The sequence below is a fragment of the Eretmochelys imbricata genome, chromosome 14 (genome assembly GCF_965152235.1).
Source record: "Eretmochelys imbricata isolate rEreImb1 chromosome 14, rEreImb1.hap1, whole genome shotgun sequence".
NCBI classification, from domain to species: domain Eukaryota; kingdom Metazoa; phylum Chordata; order Testudines; family Cheloniidae; genus Eretmochelys; species Eretmochelys imbricata.
In genome coordinates, this window is record NC_135585.1 from 51469456 (window position 1) to 51489598 (window position 20143).

Here is a 20143-nt window from a genome sequence, read left to right on the forward strand (position 1 = left end):
GCAGCAGTCTGGGAGCTGACCTTGTTCGTGAAGACAGAGGCAAAAAAAGCATTGAGTACATTAGCTTTTTCCACATCCTCTGTCACTAGGTTGCCTCCCTCATTCATTAAGGGGCCCACACTTTCCTTGGCTTTCTTCTTGTTGCCAACATACCTGAAGAAACCCTTCTTGTTACTCTTGACATCTCTCGCTAGCTGCAGCTCCAGGTGCGATTTGGCCCTCCTAATTTCATTCCTACATGCCCAAGCAATATTTTTATACTCTTCCCTGGTCATATGTCCAACCTTCCACTTCTTGTAAGCTTCTTTTTTATGCTTAAGATCCGCTAGGATTTCACTGTTAAGCCAAGCTGGTTGCCTACCATATTTACTATTCTTTCGACACATCGGGATGGTTTGTCCCTGTAACCTCAACAGGGATTCCTTGAAATACAGCCAGCTCTCCTGGATTCCTTTCCCCTTCATGTTAGTCCCCCAGGGGATCCTACCCATCCGTTCCCTGAGGGAGTCGAAGTCCCAGTTGATGCCCCAGTTCCCTTGTGAATCCAGCTCCGGGTCTTTCCCACCCTGCTAAGAACGGTGATTTTTGTTGGTTTGTTTTGTTTTTTTGTTAACCGCAGGGTAACTAAGGTGCAGGAGCTATTCTAAAGTAAAAACACAGCAGAGGACAAGGCACTTTGGTTTTACCCGGGAGGAAAAGGCCGGAGAAAACGTGTCTGAAATAAGATCAGAGGGCAATGTGCTGACATGTTTGTGCCAAAGTAGAGACATGCAAATGTTGTGTTGAAAACCTGTGCAATATGTGTGACGGGGCGGGGTGTGGTGGGGGGAAGTCGGTATAAGGAACAATGGTAGATTTGCTTTCAAATGTATTCATGAGTAAGGCTAAGATTTTGTCACGGGTATTTTTAGTAAAAATCACGGGAAGGTCACAGATAAATCACAGAAGTCTGCTCCCCGCAGTGCGGGTCTGACAGCTGGAGGCCAAGTCCTGCCACCCGGGGCTGAAGTTACAGTCACCTAAAATCACCGTGACCAACTCGTAGCCTTATTCGTGAATATTTCAAATATGGTTTGCAACGCTTTACACTACGGTCAGTACTGTGTGTGCATTCCATGTTTGTGTCACACGGAAACTCTCAGGCCTAATCTACACTGGAACGAGACTAAAAAAGAACAAATACCTTCCTGCCGGGTTTTCCATACAATAGCCTTGGGGGTTAACTCTGTAGAACACTTTTTCCAGCTTACAAAAATACAGTAAAAGCGGCATTATCCGGCACTCTACCAACCGGAGAGCTCTATAAACCGACATTTCTGATCTTCATTGAAAGTCCAGTTTATCGTCCAGTTGGCGTGGGCCGGCAGGCTCCCCACCTGACTCCGTATGGTTCCCTGGAAGCGGCGACATTTCCCTGCTGCTTCTAGGTGGAGGAACAGCCATGGAGGCTCTGTGCACTGCCCCTGCCCCAAGTGCTGGCTCCGCAGCTCCCACTGGCCGGGAACCGCGGCCAATGAGAACTGCGGGGGTGGTGCCTGCAGATGGATGCAGTGCGCAGAGCCACCTAGCCGCGCCTCTGCCTAAGAGCAGCAGAGACATGTTGCCGCTTGCAGGGAGTCGCCCGAGGTGAGCACCACCCGGATCCGGCACCCCATAACCCTTCCCGTGCCCCAACCCCCTGCCCCGAGCCCCCTCCGGCACCCAAACTCCCTCCCAGAGCCCGCGCCCAGCACCCTCTCCTGGGCCCCAACCCCCTATCCTGAGCCCCCTCCCACACCAAAACTTCCTCCCAGAGTCTGTGCTCCACATTCCCTCCTGCACCCCAACTCACAGCCCTGAGCCCCCCCCCCCGCACCCAAACTCCCTTCCTCTTAGTTAACCAGAATTTTTGACTTACCAGCTCCCCCCATTTCCCTAACATGCCAGATAACAAAACTTTTATTGTACTTTTCTTTGTATCCCAATTTCTTTTTGGGGAAACAACAGGTCAAAAAGGCTCCCCCGCCAGCCTCCAGTCCATTCCTGTCCATTTTTTCAATCATTATTCAAACAAAGGACTCTAGAGTCTGAGAAACTGAATTCTACTTTATTGTTCCAAAGCAAGAAATAAAAGACAACCTGCCTGATGCCCAGCCCGGCACGGTGCATTTCAGCCCCAGCCCGGCAAATTGCTGCCCCTGGCCCCTGCACGCACCAAAACAGAGCAACATTTTGCAGCTGGTAGAACATGGGTGCGAATGTGTGAGAGACTCTGGGATCCCGTCATAGCCACACGCGCTTCAAGAGACCCAGCGAGCACAACTCAATCTGAGCTAGAGAACAAGGCGAATGTACAGAAGTAGCAGCATCTCCAATCCCAGCTGAGGCTTTTATTTACCCAGGACACGCCTGGTGTGTGTGGGGCCAGCGTGGCCGAGAGTCTCCGTTGCCCCCATGTAGGGTGCTGCGGTAGATGGGGAGAGGGTGACCTGTGACCAGCTCCGTTGCCCTCTGCTTCGGTAATAGGGGTCAGCCTGGTTTCAGGCCTGTTGGCTTCTCTGCCTCTTCCTCCCAGGAATCTGGGGATCCCCCCGCCCACCCTCTGCATCACTTCCCTTGGGGCATCATACATAGAAATCAGAGCTGTCCTCATCCAACACTCATAGGACATTGCTTGTAGAACAGCCTTGGCTCTTGGGCTCCCTAGCTCTGTATATTCCAGCTCCCACACTCTCCCGTTCCAGACAGTATTTCACATCACTGCCCGGGTCAGGCAGCAACATCCTTCCCCATTTCAGTCTCTGCCTCTCAGGCTGCGACTCCTACTCTGCCCCCACCAGCATTCATGCCCATGGTTATTTATAATGACCATTCCTCAAACCACACTAAAAATTCACGACAAAAGGGTGTGGAAACAGAATAAAAGAAAGGGCTATTCAAGCAATCGATCGCTTCTCGTGCAGTCCCCAGTGCATCGACATTACGTCCCCTCAGGCTAAACGAAGAGAGACGCGTGTGACCAAACAGCCTTCAAGTATATAAACAAAACCTGACACTTTGAGGGTGGGCTATAAAACAATTTCTGGTTCACACACAATGATGAGCATGTTCAATCTGACGCAGAGGAAAGCGGATGTACCCATGTTCTCCACTAAACTGCCTATACCCACTTCCCCCGGAGCCCCCTTCTTATTTAGACCTATTATTTACAAAAGTTTTGCATCCTCATAATGAAAAACAAAATAAGAACATAACAATGGCCATACTGGATCAGACCAAAGTTCCATCTAGCCCAGGATCCTGTCTTCCAACAGCGGCCAGTGCCAGGTGCCCCAGAGGGAATGAACAGAACAGGGAATCATCTAGTGATCCATCCCCTCTCACCCATTCCCAGCTTCTGGCAAACGGAGGCTAGGGACACCATCCCTGTCCATCCTGGCTAATAGCCATTGATGGACCTATCCTCTGTGAACTTATCTAGTTCTTTCTTGAACCCTGTTATAGTCTTGGCCTTCACAACATCCTCTGGCAAGGAGTTCCACAGGTTGACTGTGCGCTGTGAGAAGAAATATTTCCTTTTGTTTGTTTTAAACCTGCTGCCTATTAATTTGATTGGGTGACCCCTAGTTCTTGTGGTATGAGAAGGAGTAAATAACACTTCCTTATTTACTTTCTCCATCCCAGTCATGATTTTATAGATCTCAAACATATCCCCCCTTAGTCGTCTCTTTTCCAAGCTGAAATGCCCCAGTCTTATTAACCTCTCCTCATACGGAAGCCGTTCCATACCTCTAATAATTTTTGTTGCCCTTTTCTGAACCTTTTCCAATTCCAGTATCTCTTTTTTGAGATGAGGTGACCACATCTGCAGACAGTGTTCAAGATGTGGACGTACCATGGATTTATATAGAGGCAACATGATATTTTCTGTCTTATTATCTATCCCTTTCCTAATGATTCCCAACATTCTGTTCGCTTTTTGGGCTGCTGCTGCACACTGAGTGGATGTTTTCAGAGAACTCTCCACAATGACTCCAAGATCTCTTTCTTGAGTGGTAACAGCTTAGACCCCATCATTTTATGTGTATAGTTGGGATTATGTTTTCCAATGTGCATTACTTTGCATTATTCAAAACCTTATAAAAACCCAACCTTCCTATCTGCAAACAAGCTGAGCTTGGCAAGAAAATGCCCAGAAGCTGCTTTATCAATGAAGTGGGGTTTAAACTCAGAAGGATCACACTGGATTTGGGATACACTGGTATCGTGACAAGTTCAGCTCCAACGCTGGTGAGTTTGACATAGGATCACAGAGTCTCAAAGAGCAATTCCTAAGCGTGGGAGCGGAGATCACTGAGTCATGTGACACGTTGAGAGGCAGAAGGGTAGAACGGGGGAGATAAACTCTCCATGGCTTGGACAGATACTGCTGTCATGAGGGGAGACCACCAGGGTGACGGGCGAAGGAGGGGAATTGCTGTAGCTCACCCCCTTGACCCCAAGTCACATGGAGGCTTCACCACCACGTTTTTCTCTCCCCTGCTCCAACTCTTTGAGAATCGCCTCTTCCATTCTATAAACAACCAGAGCCGGCAGCTTCTTCGGCACAACCTACAGCACGGTGAGAAGAACTGGGAATGAGACAATCTGTCGCCCATAGGGTCAGATTCATCTCTTTTGGGCCCCGGCGCCCAGACCATGGCCCTGCCCCCGCTCTGCCCTGAGGTCCCACCCCCACCTGACCTCTTCCATCCCCGAGGCCCCGGCCCACCTGGCCTCTTCCCCCACAAGCCCTGCCAAAGCTCTGCCCCAAGGCCCCATTCCCGCTCGGTCCCTCTGCCCTCAGGCCCCGCCCCAACTTGGCCTCTGTGCTCTGAGGCCCCACCCACCATTCACACAGGGGGAGGGGGTGGAGAAGAGCAAGCAGGTTGGTGCCGTTGTAAACCCAGCGCTGGTCCCCAAAGGAAGAACTCAGCAACTCTGACAATCACTCTGCTAACGGTGAGGACCACTGTGAATGAGAAGCTCCGGGTCGGTCTAGATGAGGAAATGCGTTGGCGGTTCGGTCCGCGTCAGGAGAAATGTGCTAGCTATACCTAATCCCGAGTCGAGCAGAAGTGTCAGAGGCCAATGGGACTGGCTTTGAGGGGCGATTCCTAGGGCTTTCGGCTTTTTTAAGCATCCTACAGTGGGATGCTATGGAAATCAGTGCTTCTCAGAGGGGTAACGATATGGGGCAGCACCTCTCTAACCGCAGCCCTTCTCCCGTGATCCCCAAATTTCTCTCCTGGGTGGAGTGTCTGATGTCCAACATGGAGTTAGCTCTGCTTGGAGCTTTTCCCAAAGTAACAACCTTTAAGAGGTCTCTTCGCTGGGTGCATTTGCTGATGCCTGGCGCAAACTGACCCAGGCTGACGCTTCTGCCCCACTCAGGGTTTGGCTCCTGCGTGGATTCTCTGGTGCACAATGAGTTGGGAGCTCTGGCTGAAGCTTTTCCCGCAGTGAAGGCAGTAATAGGGTTTCTCTCCCGTGTGGATTCCCTGATGTCTAATGAGGCTGGAGCTCAGGTTGAAACCTTTCCCACAGTCCGAGCATTTGTAGGGTTTCTCCCCCCTGTGCAGTCTCTGATGGGTAATGAGCTGTGAGCTCTGAATGAAGCTTTTCCCACATTCTAGGCAGTTGTAGGGTTTCTCTCCCGTGTGGATTCTCTGATGTGCAATCAGGTTGGAGCTCTGCCTGAAGCTTTTCCCACAGTGCAGGCATTTACAGGGCCTCTCCCCCGTGTGCAGTCTCTGATGTACCACAAAGTTGGAGTTCCGATTGAAAGTCTTTCCACAGTCCAGGCATTTGTAGGGTTCCTCGCCCGTGTGGATTCTGTGATGCACAATCAGCTCTGAGGTCCGACTGAAGCTTTCCCCACAGTCGGGACATTTATAGGGTCTTTCCCCTGTGTGGATTCTCTGATGGGCAACAAGAACGGAGCTCTGTATGAAACTTTTCCCGCACTCAAGGCATTTGTAGGGCCTTTCGCCCGTGTGGATTCTGTGATGGGCGATGAGGTGCGAGTTGTCACTGAAACTTTTCCCACATTCGAGGCACTTATAGGGTCTTTCTCCCGTGTGGGTTCGCTGATGTCTAATGAGAAGTGAGCTCTGACTGAAGCTTTTCCCACAATCGAGGCATTTATAGGATTTCTCCCCTGTATGGGTTCTCTGATGTCTAATAAGATAGGAGCGCCAATGAAAGGTTTTCCCGCACTCCGCACACGTATTATCTCTCTCTCTGGCGTGGATTCTCGGCTGGACTGTGGTTTCTTTCAGATCGTTGCATCCTCCCACACGGTGAATGGCTTGAGCCACGTTCTCCCCTGGCTGGTTTCCCAGCTGCCTCTCTGACCCGCATTGATTTCCAGAGTCCTGTGTGTGACTCTGGGGAAAGTTCCTTTCTGATGTCACTGATAACACTCTGTGCAGTTCCGCTTGTCCAAGGCCTTCCTGCCGTTGATTCTCCTCCCCGTTCTCACTGCCCATTTTACCAGCTGCTGGGACAGAGAGAGAATCCAGACACAAGTCGTTCCCGGGGCCCGGCAAAAGGGGAACTGCTAAGAGAGGAAACACAGCAGGATAACTGCTGGGGAAATTGAGACAGGTAAAATTTCTAACCCATCTGTCGTTTCAACTTCTCTGAAGTGGGTCCCTGGTGCAACGTGAGCCATTACAACTGGGTTATTCTGCCTCATATGTTACCTGCCAGCAATGTGTTCTTGGGGAACCAGGGCTCAGTATCCAGCCTGTCTGACTCACGAAGGACATCCCCCCTCCCCAGCCGCTGCTTGAACCAAAACCGATCAGAAGAAAGACTTACAAAAAGCAATGAAAAGGCGGTGGGAGGCACACCTAAACCCTTGGGATTAGGGTGACAGGATTAAGGAAAGTCCCCTTGCCTCCCCATAGGCACCTGGTGGTCCATGATCCATTATGAGTGGGAAGCAGCCAGCGATAAAACCAATCTCCACAAATGGGAAGGAAACGTAAAACATCAAGAAGATTGAACCAAGAAGAGAAACAGCTCTTCTTTGAGGGAATTTTGATTTGTTTGCTTTAGTTTTTTGTTTTTTGTTTTAGTTTAGCAATCTTCTCTGACATCCTTCTTGGCCCATGGGAAAAGGAAGACAGAAGGCAATAAATTCTGGAAGTGAATCACTGGCTAGATAAATGGCATAAGGTGGAGAGTTTGGGGGTTTTGGGACACTGATCCACCTTTTATGTGAAGAGGGGGCTGTATAGTTTTGAAGGCCTCTACCTCAGTAGAAGAAGGACCAACCTTCTCAGGGACTGGTTGGCTATGGTAATTAGGAGGGCGTTAAACTAACAAAAGGGTAGCGTAAAAAGAGGAACAACCAGAGCACTCAGCACAAAATCAAAATGGTGGAAACAAAATTAATCAAGGACGCAAAGGACACGAAGCTAAGAAATTCTTGAATTGCCCATACGTCAATGGTAGGAACCTGGGTAAGAAACAAGAGGAATTGGAAGGACATATTTCTGAGCGTAAATCTGATCTCACTGACATTACAGATCCCTGGTGGGATGATTTCCATGACTGGAAGGTTAAAATAAATCATTATAACCTATCTAGGAAGGACGGAGTGGGCAAAAGTGGGGAGCCAGTGGCATCATTGATGACTTGGAAGAAAATGATCTTGAATGGTTATGGATCAATGTCCTAACAGATAAAGCACAAGATGGGGTATTACTTGGTATCTGCTACAGACCATCAAATTTCACTAAGGAACAGGATGACTGGGTCCTTAAGAACCTATCTGTAAAGCGTAGGGAAAAAAAGCTGTGTGATCATGGGGGACTTCAGTTTGAGTGACAAACGCTGGAGGTCTCATGCCGCCAATGCTAAAACATCCTTGGAATCTCTAAGCATTATAGATGGCAATTACCTGGCTCAAACAGGACCTAACCACAGAACTAAAAATCAATGGTACCTTAGGTACCAGGGATCACGACCTGATCACATTTATATACTTGGTCCAGTTTCACACAGCTGAAGACAATTATGAGCCAAATCAGCTGGGAGAAAGAACTGAAGCAGAAAAATGTGAATGACAATTGGGAATTGTTTAAGAACTTGATGCTCAAAAAGCTATGACCCCACAATCCAAGAAGAAGGATGTATTGGTTAAAAAAATGATCTGGTTTAGAGAGGATGTGAATGCAGCTATAAAAATATAAATATATAGATATATAAAAATGACAAAAGGAGAAGTTTATAGTATTTAATATAAATCAGACGCTAGGCATGGTAGAAAATTGGTAAGGAAAGCAAAGGGACACAAGAAGAAATCTATGGTTCTATGAAGAACAATAAGAAGTTTTTAAAGTCCATTAGGAACAAAAAGAATCCTAACAATGGTACTGCAAGAGGGAAATGGTAGAATTTTCTATAATAATGCATATGAGGCAGAAGTGTTCAATAAACATTTCTGTTCCATACTTGGGGGGAATACAGATGATGTAGTCCTTTTATATAAAGATACTCTTTCCATTCCATGACTATCTCAGGAGGATGTTAAACATCAGCTACTAAAGTTTTTTAAATCAGCAGGACCAGATAATTTGCATCCAAGAGTTTTAAAAGAACTGGCTGAGGAGCTCACTGGATCGTTAAGGCTGATTTTCAATAAGTCTTGGAAAATCAAGGAATTTCCAGAAGATTGGAAGAAAACTAATGTTGTGCCAACATTTAAAAAGGGTAAATGGGATGACTCAGGTAATCATAGGCCTGTCAGTTTGACATCAATCCTGGGCAACATAATGGAGCGGCTGATACAGTACTTGATTAATAAAGAATCAAAGGAGGGTAACATAATTAATGCCAATTAACATGCATTTATGGAAAATAGATCCTGTCCAACAAACTTGATATCTTTCTTTGACGAGATTACATGTTTGGTTGAAAATAGGGTTGCCAGTTTTGGTTGGACGTATTCCTGGAGGTTTCTTTAATATAATCTTTAATTCCTGGAGACTCCAGGACAATCCTGGAAAGTTGAAAAGATACTACTGTTGATGTAATTATGCTTAGACTTCTGTAAGGTGTATGACTTGCTACCATATGACATTTTGATTAACAAACTAGAACAATAAAAAATTAACATGGCACACATGAATGAATTAAAAGCTGGCTAACTGATAGGTCTCAAAATGTAATTTTAAACAGGGAATCGCCATCAAGTGAGTGTGTTTCCAGTCAGTTCTCAGCCCTCCGCTATTTAACATTTTAATTAACGACCTGGAAGAAAACATAAAATCATCACTAATAAAGTTTGCCGATGACACAAAAACTGGGGGAGTGGTAAACAGTGAAGACAACAGATCACCGATACAGAGCGATCGGGACCACTTGGTGAACTGGGCGCAAAGCAAACAATACGTGTTTCAACACAGCTAAATGTAAATGTATACATCTAGGAACAAAGAACATTGGCCATACTTCCAGGCTGGGGGACTCGATACAAGGAGGCAATAATTCTGACATAGATTTGGGTGTCATGGTGGATAATCAGCTAAACATGAGTTCCCAGAGCAATGCAGTGGCTAATGCAATGCTTGGAAGCATAAACAGGGGAATCTTGAGTAGGAACAGAGGTTATTATTTTATCTCTGAATTTACTGCAATGCGACCTTGGCTAGAATATTGTGTCCAGTTCTGGTGTCCAAGAAGAATACAGATAATATGGAGTGTGTTCAGAGAAGAGCCATACAACGATCAAAGGATTTGAAAACATGCCTTATGGTGGAACAATCAGGGAAGCCATTCAATTTAGCTTCACACAGAGAAGCTTAAGGGGCGACTTGATCATGGTCTAGAAGTGCGTATGTGGGGAATAGAAATGCGGTAGGCGAGTGCTCTTTAATGTGACTGACAAAGATATTAAAAAAAATCTAACGGCTGGAAGTTGAAGCTAAATAAATGCCGACTAGAAAACCGGCACAATATTTTAACGGTGAAGGGAATTAACCACTGCAACAATTTACCAAGGGTGGTTCGGGTTCTCCATAACTGGACATTTAAAAATCAAGCCAGGTTGTTGTTCTGAAAGCTCTATTGTAATTCAAACAGTAATTGATTCAGGAAAGTCCTATGGCCCAGGGGCATCAGAACGGGGTGGGGGTAGGGGGAAGGGGCCATGGCCCATCCACTCTTTGCCAAGGGCCCAGCCCCTGCCCCTCCTCTTCCACCTGAGGTCCCGCCCCCCCAGCCAGGACAGAAGCTGGAGCCCGGCCCAGGTAAGAGCGGCCCGGGGAGCCCGGGCAGCTGTGCGGAGGTGCAGATCCTCCACCTGCCCACGGCAGGGGGGCCCTGAGAGCAACCCTCAGCCCGTGTCCCTGCCCCCGCCCCCAGGACCAGTGCCAGGGCAGATGGTGGGTCCGCGGCTCTTCACAGCTGCCCAGGCGGCTCCTACCATGGCCCGGCTGTGGCTCTTTGGCCCCCGAGGCCCCAGCCCCCAGCCAGAAGCTGGAGCCGAGTCAGGGTAAGAGCCATGCGAGCAGCTGCTCGGAGTCACGGACCCTCCACTGGGCAGGCAGTCCAGGGAGGCAGGGACACGGGGCGGGGCTAGATTCCGACTTGGCCAGGGGGCGTGGCTTTGGGGGAAAGAGGAAGGGGAGGGGTGGGGCCACGAAGGAGGCAGGGCCTTGTGGCCCCCCGCAGTTTTAGGCAGAATCTCTCACCCCCCCTATGGCCTGTGTGTAGCTGGATATCAGACAAGTTGATCACAGAGGTCCCGTCTGACCTTATAAGCTATGCATCTAGGAAATTAAGGATTCCTGGCCCCTGTTGCCAAGTTTCACCTTGGCCTGGACCCTGAGTAGCCAGAGACACATGGCTTGAAGCTTCTGCAGAGCCAGCACCCACTGTCGAATTTTGGCACCAAAGAGCTGAAGGATTCTGAGGTCGAGTCTCTGAACAGCTCCACCTTCTGTGGCGACAGTGAGAAAGTCAAGTCAGCGAGGGGAGTGAAATCAGATGAGATCAGGGTGTGCCATGGGTAGAGCCTTTGTCACAAAGAACACTGATTTTAACACGACCCTGTGATGCGCTGGGGGTCCATGGGATCTGAACGGACGGGAACATGGTCACTGAACCCCTGGGGAAAAGCAGATGGCTGATGGGGCTGTGAGGATGAAAATCTCTCTCCTTCAATCTGGGATTATGGGATCCATTCCCCTGAAATTTAATGGACCAGGGAAGAACCTGAGAAGAAGGTGAACTGGGCACAACACAGACCCACCCGCCGCAGCTTCTAATAACCGAGGGGACAGGAATCCCTTACCCGGCGAGGTCACCGTCTCGTAGTTCTCCTGCATGACGTCCCTGTAGAGGGCTCTCTGAGCGGGGTCCAGCAGAGCCCCCTGCCCCTGGGTGAAATACACAGCCACCTCCTCGAAGGTCACCGGCATCTGAAACAACAAGAGACCCCCACTCAGCACCTGCTGCCCCAGCCACAATCCCACTAGTCATGGGGGAGGAGAGCCGATAAAACAGAAGCTTATGGGGGAGGGTGTCACAGGGTAGCAGAATCCCACCCCACCCTGCTCAGAGCAGCCAGGAGGCTTCAGGGTGGGGAGAAGGGGAGAGCTCCTTGTCCCCCCCAGCCGGTGGAGGAGGGTAGGGGCCTTCCCGGTTATCACACACCTACTAGCCAGAGGCTGCCACAGGAAGTGGAGCCCCTCAGCAGAGTCCAGGGACAGGAATCCCCAACCCCCGCCCCCTTCCCAGCAGCTGGGGGTGAGGGGACGGAGCCTTTCCCCTGGGCCTCACTGCGGGGTGCCCCCTTCGTATTCCACCGCAGCTCCCTGAAAATCCCCTACCTGAGCTGGCTCCACCACAGCCATTTCCCTTCCCTGTCCCCCAGGGGGATGACAATCCGGAGCGAAACGGGGTTTATTTCAGAAGTGGCTTGAGTCCATTTCACACCCCAATTCCCCCCTCCCCCTCCCCTCAAGGCTGTTTCCCCGCAGACAGATGCTTTAGAGCAGTAGTGGGTCACGACATGTAAGGCACTGGGTGGCAGCGGCTCTGGTCAGTACCACCAACCAGGCCATTAAAAGTCCCGTCAGCGGCGCTGCCCAGCTAAGGCAGGGGTGCGGGGGTGCTAAGGCAGGCTTCCTGCCTGTTCTGACACCACGCTGTGCCTCGGAAGTGGCCAGCAGCAGTCCAGCTCCTAGGCGGAGGGGCCACGGGGCTCCGCGTGCTGCCCCCTGTCCCAAGCACGGGGCTCTGCACTCCCACTGGCCAGTTCCCAGCCAATGGGAGCTGAGGGGGCGGTGCTTGTGCACCTCCACCTAGGAGGCAGGGCTGCTGCTGGCCGCTTCCGGGGCAGGACGCGGCCTCTGGTGCCAAGACAGGCAGGAAGCCTGCCTTAGCACCCCTGCTGCACCGCTGACCGGGAGCCACCCGAGGCAAGCCTGCACCCCAACTCCCTGCCCCAGACCTGAGCCACCCCCAAACCCAGAGTCCCTTCCTACACCCCAAACCCCTCATCCCCAGCCCTACCCCAGAGCCTGCACCCCCAGCCCAGACCCCTGACCCCCTCCCACACCCCAACCCCCTTCCCCAGCCCTGAGCCGCCCCCAAACCAAGAGTCCCCTCCTGCACCCCAAACCCCTCATCCCCAGACCCACCATAGAACCTGCACCTCCAGCCCAGAGCCTTAACCCCCTCCCGCACCCCAACCCTCTGTCCCAGCCCTGAGCCCCTCTCACACCCCAAACCCCTCATCCCCAGCTGCGTTGGATCATGGGCACCAACAATTTTCTTCAACTGGGTCGCCAGAAAAAAAGTTTGAAAACCACTGCTTTAGACCAGGGGTAGCCAATCGGTGGACTGTGGGCCAAATCGGGACCACCAGGCGCTTCTGAACAGCCCGTGAAATCTTTTTATCCACTTCTTATTGTGACTGCCAGGGGTGGATTACCGCACGGGCCAACGGGACCCGTGCCCGGTGGCCCCAGCCAATTTGGGGGCCCCCCCGAAAACCTCCCCCCGCTACGGCTCCAGGGCTGGAAGAACTTCTCCGGTCTCAGGGCCACAGCGGGGTGGGGGGGGGAAGAGCGAATGGGGGGCGGGACCACGGGGAAGGGGGGCGGAACAGGGTGGGGTTGAGGGCGGGGCTGCAGGTGGAAGGGGGGCGGGGCCACAGTGCTGGCACCGCCCTGCAATGCTCTGGCCCAGGGTCCCCCCCCCGCCCCCCCAGTGTTCTGGCCCAGGGTCCCCAGGAGACCTTAAATGGGGCTCTGGACCTTAATGATGCCCTGACCAAGAAATCTGGACCTTGACCAAAAATATCTAGAGAATTGGCTACCCCTGGCTCTGCCAGGCTGGGAAAACAGGGGGTCACTTTAGTCCAGCGCCAATCCGGCCCCTCCCACCGGGACTAAGGTCCCCCCCCCCAGGAATAGAGTCTCTGAGCCCAATGCTAGAAAAGCGCAGCATCCAAGAGGGACATGGTCCCCAAGGGCAGCGGGTCCCAGGGGTGCAGGAACAATCTGTACCGTGGGGGGGCTGGAAACCCAACTGTAAACCCTGGATATGATGGGAACCCTGCCAAGCCCGGGGGCGGGGGGGGAGTCCCCCTAGTTCCAGCCCCCGGGGCAGAGTCACTTTCCTGCCTGGCCCCGGCCCTGTTCCCCAGGTCTCCCCATCACCTGCAGGCTCCGGCTCAGGGGCTGGTTCCAGGCACAGGAGAAAGTCCCCAGCTGGGCTGGGCACGGGATTGGGGGGGGGGGGGTCGTGGGCCTGGCTGAAGGGCTCTCCCCACGCAGCAGCAGCTGCTGGGTGCAGATCACAATGGAGGAGGCAGCCACCGGGCGCATGGGTCTGACCCAGGAAGCTCAATAGTATGAAAGGGAGAGAGACAGAAAGCGGTGCCCTCCCATCCCCACAGCCAGGGCCCTCTGGTGGCAGCTGGGAAAGAACAAACCAGAGGCAGGGCTGCAAACATTGTATTTCAAAAATAAAGAAAGGCCTGTTTTCTTAGCACCCCTTCCCCACCCCTCCGCCCAATATCATCATTAATAACAAGCCGTGCTCACCTGCGGTCTCCAGGGGTATTTCCTGCTGTGGGCAGAGGCGGATTAAGGTGTCATAGACTCTCAGGGTTGGAAGGGTCAATCCCCAGTTTTTGCCCCAGATCCCTAAATGGCCCCCTCAAGGATTGAACTCACAACTCTGGGTTTAGCAGGCCAATGCTCAAATCACTGAGCTATCCCTCCCCTCCAGGGGCCCTGGGCCAGACCAAGTGGGGGGCCCCTCCCCACCCCTTCTGCCTCTGGCCCTGCCCCCGTTCCTCCCCCCCCCCCCCGCAGTCCCGCAACCTATTGGCTCCTTTCTGCCCCCACCCCACTGAGGCCCCAAGACCAGAGAAGCGCTGTCCCCCCGACCAGGGCCTGGGGGCCACAGCGGGGAGTGAGAGCTCCCCCAGCCCTGAGTCCGCAGCACGGAGCCAGAGCTCCTCCAGTCCCGGGGCCAACCCTGGGGGCACTGGGGCTTTGCCCACCCTGGCCTCCCGATGCTTCTGCCGGGGCCCCAGATCAGGGTGCTTCCCCCATCCGCCCCACAGCTTCTGCCGCGGATTTCTTCTGGGGTGTCCATTTTTCTGCCTCCCCGCCTCAATTGGCCGGGGCCCCTGGGCACAGGCCCCATTGGATAATCTGCAACCGCCCACGGCAAAGCCGACATAGTCAGTGGCCTTAAAGCAAATTCAGAGGTTCTCACGCAGAATTTTTCTTACTTTGCCGATCCGTAAATTTCTATGATTAGCAAGGAAATATTTTCTCCTCGGGCTGTGCATGCGGTGATTCAGTGTTTACCCATAAAAATCTAAGGCTGCCCATGTGGGTGAGAGCAGTAGCCAGAAGGCCGGGGCAGTATGGGGCCGGACTGCCCCGGGCCCCCCACCTTTATGAGGGGGCAGGTGGCCCAAGGTGGCCTGGGGCTCGGAGCAATAGTAGGAGGGGCCTGGAGCTTGAGTGCTGGTGGCTGTGGGGAGGGGAGGGCCTGGGCCTGGGCTGGGGGCCGGCGTGTCCTAGGTTTTTGTAGCCCGAGGTGGCAACCCCACTCTGCTCCTCTGCCAACCTGTGCGTGACCATTGAAAAGTCGTCCTGCAGCGCACAGGCATACGCCTCCCCTGGGCCGCTCAGACGGAGACTCCACTTACCCGTCCCTCACCCCTAAGATAAGGAACCTGCCATTAGCGCGACCGTCCGCCCCGAATTGGGTGAAGGACAGTCCTGAAATGCAGAGTTCAAGTCCCAGTCCGGGGTTGAATGACTCCGGGGCAGCATTTGTCCCCGATTCCCTGCAGCTCTGCTCTGCACCTGCTCAAGGCTCAGGTATGGTGCCAGCCAGTTCCCCGTGGGCTGGGCTGAGGTGGGCCTTAGCCCCCCACCCCCACCCCCCGCTCACCACAAGGTCCTGCTCCTGCTCCTCCTCTTCCCCCCTCCAGGTCCCGCATATAAACCAAACCAGAGAGCTGGGCTGTAGTAAGAGCAGCCCAGGAAGCCTGTGGGGAGCCCCGGACCCTCCACTTGCCCTGGGCAGCACGCCCCGTGGGGCAGGGAAACGGGCCAGGGGCTAATCTCGGGCACCCCAGCTCCTCGCCCAGGGAAGGTGGAAGGGCTGGGGCTGGTGGGCAAGCCTCCCTGAAGGGGGGGCGGGGGTGTTCACCTGCTGCCTATGTTTCAAACTGTTGTGATGGGTGGGGGGGAAGAATGGAAGAGAAAAGACAAATGGGGACTTGGGGTCCTAGAATGACAGGGAATGGCCACAAGGTGGCAGCAGAACCTAAGGACTGGGAAGCTGGAGGTTCCATATGGACTGACTCAGTGGCAGAGGGCTGCTATGCTTTATATTAGGGCTGTCAAGCGATCAAAAAAATAATCACGTTTAATCGCGAGATTTAAAAAATTCATCGCAGGTTTAATCGCCCTGTTAAACAATCGCAGAGTACCAATGGAAATGTGTTCTAAATATTTTTTGGATGTTTTTCCGACCTTTTCAAATATATTGATTTCAATTACAATGCAGACTACAAAGTGCATAGTGCTCACTTTACATGATTATATTTTATTACGAATATTTTCACTGGAAAATAAGATAAGCCATCTACAAGTCGAAGCATGAAAGGGCATACGAATGTTTAGTGCATCTGGCATGTAAATACCTTGCAATGCCAGCTACAAAAGTTCCATGCGAACACCTGCTCTCACTTTCAGGTGACATTGTAAACAAGAAGCGGGCAGCATGATCGCCCGTAAATATAAACACACTTGTTTGTCTTCGCGATTGGCTGAATAAGAAGTAGGACTGAGTGGACTTGTAGGCTCTAAAGTTTTACATGGTTTTGGTTTTGAGTGCAATTATGTGAAAAGTAATTCTACATTTGTAAGTTGCACTTTCACCGTAAAGAGCTCGCATTACAGTGGTTGCACGAGGTGAATCGAAACATACCATTGCTGTTGTTTATCTTTTCTACAGTGCAAATATTTGTAATCATATAAAGTGAGCACTATGCACTTTGTAGTCTGTGTTGCAATTGAAATCAATATGTTTGAAAATGTAGAAAAAACACCCAAAAATATTTATAATACATTTCCACTGGTATTATTGTTTAACAGTGTGATTAAAACTGATTAATTGTAATTCATTTTTTAATCCCGCTAACGCAAAACAAATTAATTGCTTGAGTTAACTGGTATTAATTCACGGCCCTACTTTATATGGACTGACTTTGCATGACTTGGGGGCTACTATACCGTATATGGACTGACTTTGCATGACTTGGGGGCTACTATACCGTATATGGACTGACTTTGCATGACTTGGGGGCTACTATACTGTATATGGACTGACTTTGCATGACTTGGGGGCTACTATACCGTATACGGACTGACCTTGCATGACTTGGGGGCTACTATGCCGTATACGGACTGACTTTGCATGGCCTGTATATAGCTGATTCTCTGGTTCTTGAAAGGACATGGGAGAGTATAGCCACTGGGGCAGGAAGCAGATCTGGAGACACCTGTCACCAGGGGGCTGATGGTGCCAGAGGCTAGGTGGGGATGCACCGCATTGGGGTTAGGGGCTCCCCCATTGCGGTGTCACCCCTGCTCCCCTCCAGCAATGACACCTCTGTTTCCTTCCACCCACAGCGACTACCTCTTGTGTCACAGGCAGGATCGATCCTTCCCCCAGGGCTGGCCTCTGCCTCTAATGCTCCGAGGGTACAAGATTCTCCCCTCTATTCTCGGTGTGAAACCCCAGCTCCCAGCTCAGGCTGTGCCCCTGAAGTATGAGGGTTAAAGATCTCCCAGGGCCCTGCTCCCACCCCTCCTTGTGCCTGTTGCCCACGGCCCTGGGCAGCTCCTGCCCTGCGGAGCCATAGGAGAGGGGAGCACAAGGCCAGACTTGCCAAGTCCCATGGCATTCCCGTGCCCCTGGGGCATTGGCCCTGGAACCAGCAGGAGAAGGGGGAAGAAATGAGGGGGCCAGGCCCTAGACAGGGGCTCAGGAGAGCTGGATTCAACTTCTGGCTCCTTGTGCAAATCACCCCATCTTTCTGTACATCAGGTCCCTCGTCAGCAAACATGGGACAACAACCAAGCTTCCTTTGGCTGGCTTGCCTGGTTTGGGGGCAGGGACTGCCTCTTCCTGTGTTTGCAGCGCCCAGCACAACAGGGCCCTGATCTCAGCTGGGGCAGGGACTGTCTCTCCCTGTGTGTCTGGGCAGCACCTGGCACAATGGGGCCCTGATCTCAGAGCCTCCATGTACTACTGTAAAACAAATAGTCCTAACATCAGGGATACAGGGAGGGGGCAAGGGTTACATCTGGGACCGGTGGCCTAATTTACGAGATAAATGGCATCAATACAATTTGTTGTAAGCCCTTCAAGGATTCCATGCGGGAGGGGCCGAGGGCGGGAAGGGGAATCCATTCCTGGATCAGGGAGCATTCCTTTGCTTTGTGTTTGCACCTAGCACGGCAGAGTCCCGAGCCAGGAGAGAGGTTCCCAGGCACTACTCAGCACAACACTCCTCTCTCTCAATAGGGTGTTCCTGTTGGCCATGCATTGCCTGGCCTCCTCTCAGTTGCCCCATTTCAGGGAACAGTCAGTAAAGAATGACTGTCGGATTTGCTAGAAGCTTGTCATGCTGCCCGTATTATAACAAGGGGCTGATGCAAACATTTCCCCCCCTGGAGACTGGGATGAAACCTGTCTCCTCATAAGGGGATGATTCTAGGGGGGACTGGGAACCAGGACTCCTGGGTTCTAGCCACACCTCTGGGAGTGGTGTCTAGTGGGTTAGAGCCAGAAGGCTCTGGGAGTCAGGACTCCTGGATTCCAGCTCTGGGAGGGGAGGGAAGTCTAGTGGTTAGAGCAGGGGAGACTGCGGGTCAGGACTCCTGGGTTCTAACCCCAGCTCTGGGAGGGGAGTGGGGCCTAGTGGGTTACAGCAGGGGGCTGGGAAGCAGCCCTGCTGGGGGCTATTTCCACTCCTTATTCTGCCACATTGGCTGCTTCACTTCACTTTCGCTGTTTCCCGCCCCCCACGCCCAAGTTGAGGAATGTTTCGTCAGCCCCCAGGTAAGAACTGAAGAGATGCCACTCACTGAGCCAGGACTTGCTTCACCCGCTCTTTGAAGGTCATTTACATCCTTCCCTTCTCTACCTCTCCACTGCGAGACAAGCCCAACTTGTCTTTACCACTGAGGAACAGCGGGTCCCAGCCGCTGCTCTGAAAAGCCAAGGCAAGGAGGAATTCAGCCCTACCTCCCCATGGAGGAATTGGTGGTAAGGATGGGACTATCCTGGGTGGGACCCTCCCCTTCAGAGATCTCCAGATGTTCCCCTTCAGAGATCTCCAGATGTTCCTCCGTAGATGTTCACACACAGGGAAGGGGCTCTACTGAAACATTGCTTGTGACGGTTGGCCTGGAGTTGCACTGAGAAAGAGGCTTGGACACCTGCCTACCTACCTGTGACAAGAATTGCCATGGATAGGTTAGAAGTCTGGAGGGCTGATGGTCTCTGGCTAGGTCTTACCAGCAGTGTTAACACCTCTCAAGTTCGCAATGCAGCTGCTCCTGAGCTAGGCTCGGCAGAGCGATCCACTGAGCGGCACGGCATGGTCACGTTAGCAGCTGAAGAGCTGGGCTCTGTTGCTGTTGCCGGCACCTTCTTCCAGGCCAGCCAGATGGAGACGAAAGCTCCCTTGTGCTCATGTGGTTGGGACTTGAGTTAGGAGCAAGGCGTGAGTTAACTCTGCAGTGAAGACAAGCCCACCATGGACTGGAGATGGGACCATTCCAAACGGTTACCATTGACGTGATTCAATACTTCTGTACAGCTATTTCCCTCCCCTCCCGGCTCTCAATGGGGTGGCCATGACCTTGGACTTTCTGCACCTCCCCTCCAGACCCAGCTGCAGGGCCAGAGGACAGCGCGGCCCTCTTCTCCTGTCTAGGGAGACAGGACCGGCCAACCTGGTCTTGGCCATGCAGCAGAACCACTGGGATGGAACCCTGTCCCAGCCCAGCACCAAGGCTGCGAGCTCACCCCGGACGCCTGATTATTGAGGGGCTACTCCAGATACATCTCTGGTAGAATCAACCCTGTGATAACCTTGGCAATGTGGGTCCTTTACGAAGGACCCCAGAGGGAGCAGGAGCAATCAGAGGCAGCTACGTTCTGTGGGTAAAGCAGCGCTGGCTTCTGGTCTGCCATTGACCTGCTGTGTGTGACCATAGGCATGTCACTCTCCTCCCCTATCCCCACCATGCCTCTGTTTACCCTCATACCCATTGGCTGCTTAGAATAGAAGCCATTTAGGACAGGAGCTCACCAGAGAGGGCCTGGATCTCCTTTGTATTAGAGGAGCATCGCATGCTCCCCTGAATAAGGGGCTTGCTTCAGACATGACAGGTCTTGGTCTCTATCTCACTTCACAACTGGACCCCTTGCAAAGCATGAGGGGTTTGGGCTCCACTGATTATCCTTCCCTTCTTCTGGCATGTTGGCGTAATTACGGGAGCCAGAGAACCCACCCCACGACTCCGTCATGGCTGCACATGGGGCAACTTATCAA

General features: G+C 52.3%; 1 protein-coding gene across 1 annotated transcript in view; it reads right to left on the reverse strand.

The window, feature by feature from the left end:
• Nucleotides 1–5408: 5408 nt before the first annotated feature.
• The window catches only part of LOC144274155 (uncharacterized), a 135297-nt gene continuing 120562 nt past the window's right edge, over nucleotides 5409–20143 (reverse strand). Inside the window, exon 6 of the mRNA XM_077832799.1 lies at nucleotides 5409–6253. Coding sequence (XP_077688925.1) covers nucleotides 5409–6253 — 845 coding nt within the window. The remainder of the gene's footprint in view (nucleotides 6254–20143) is intronic.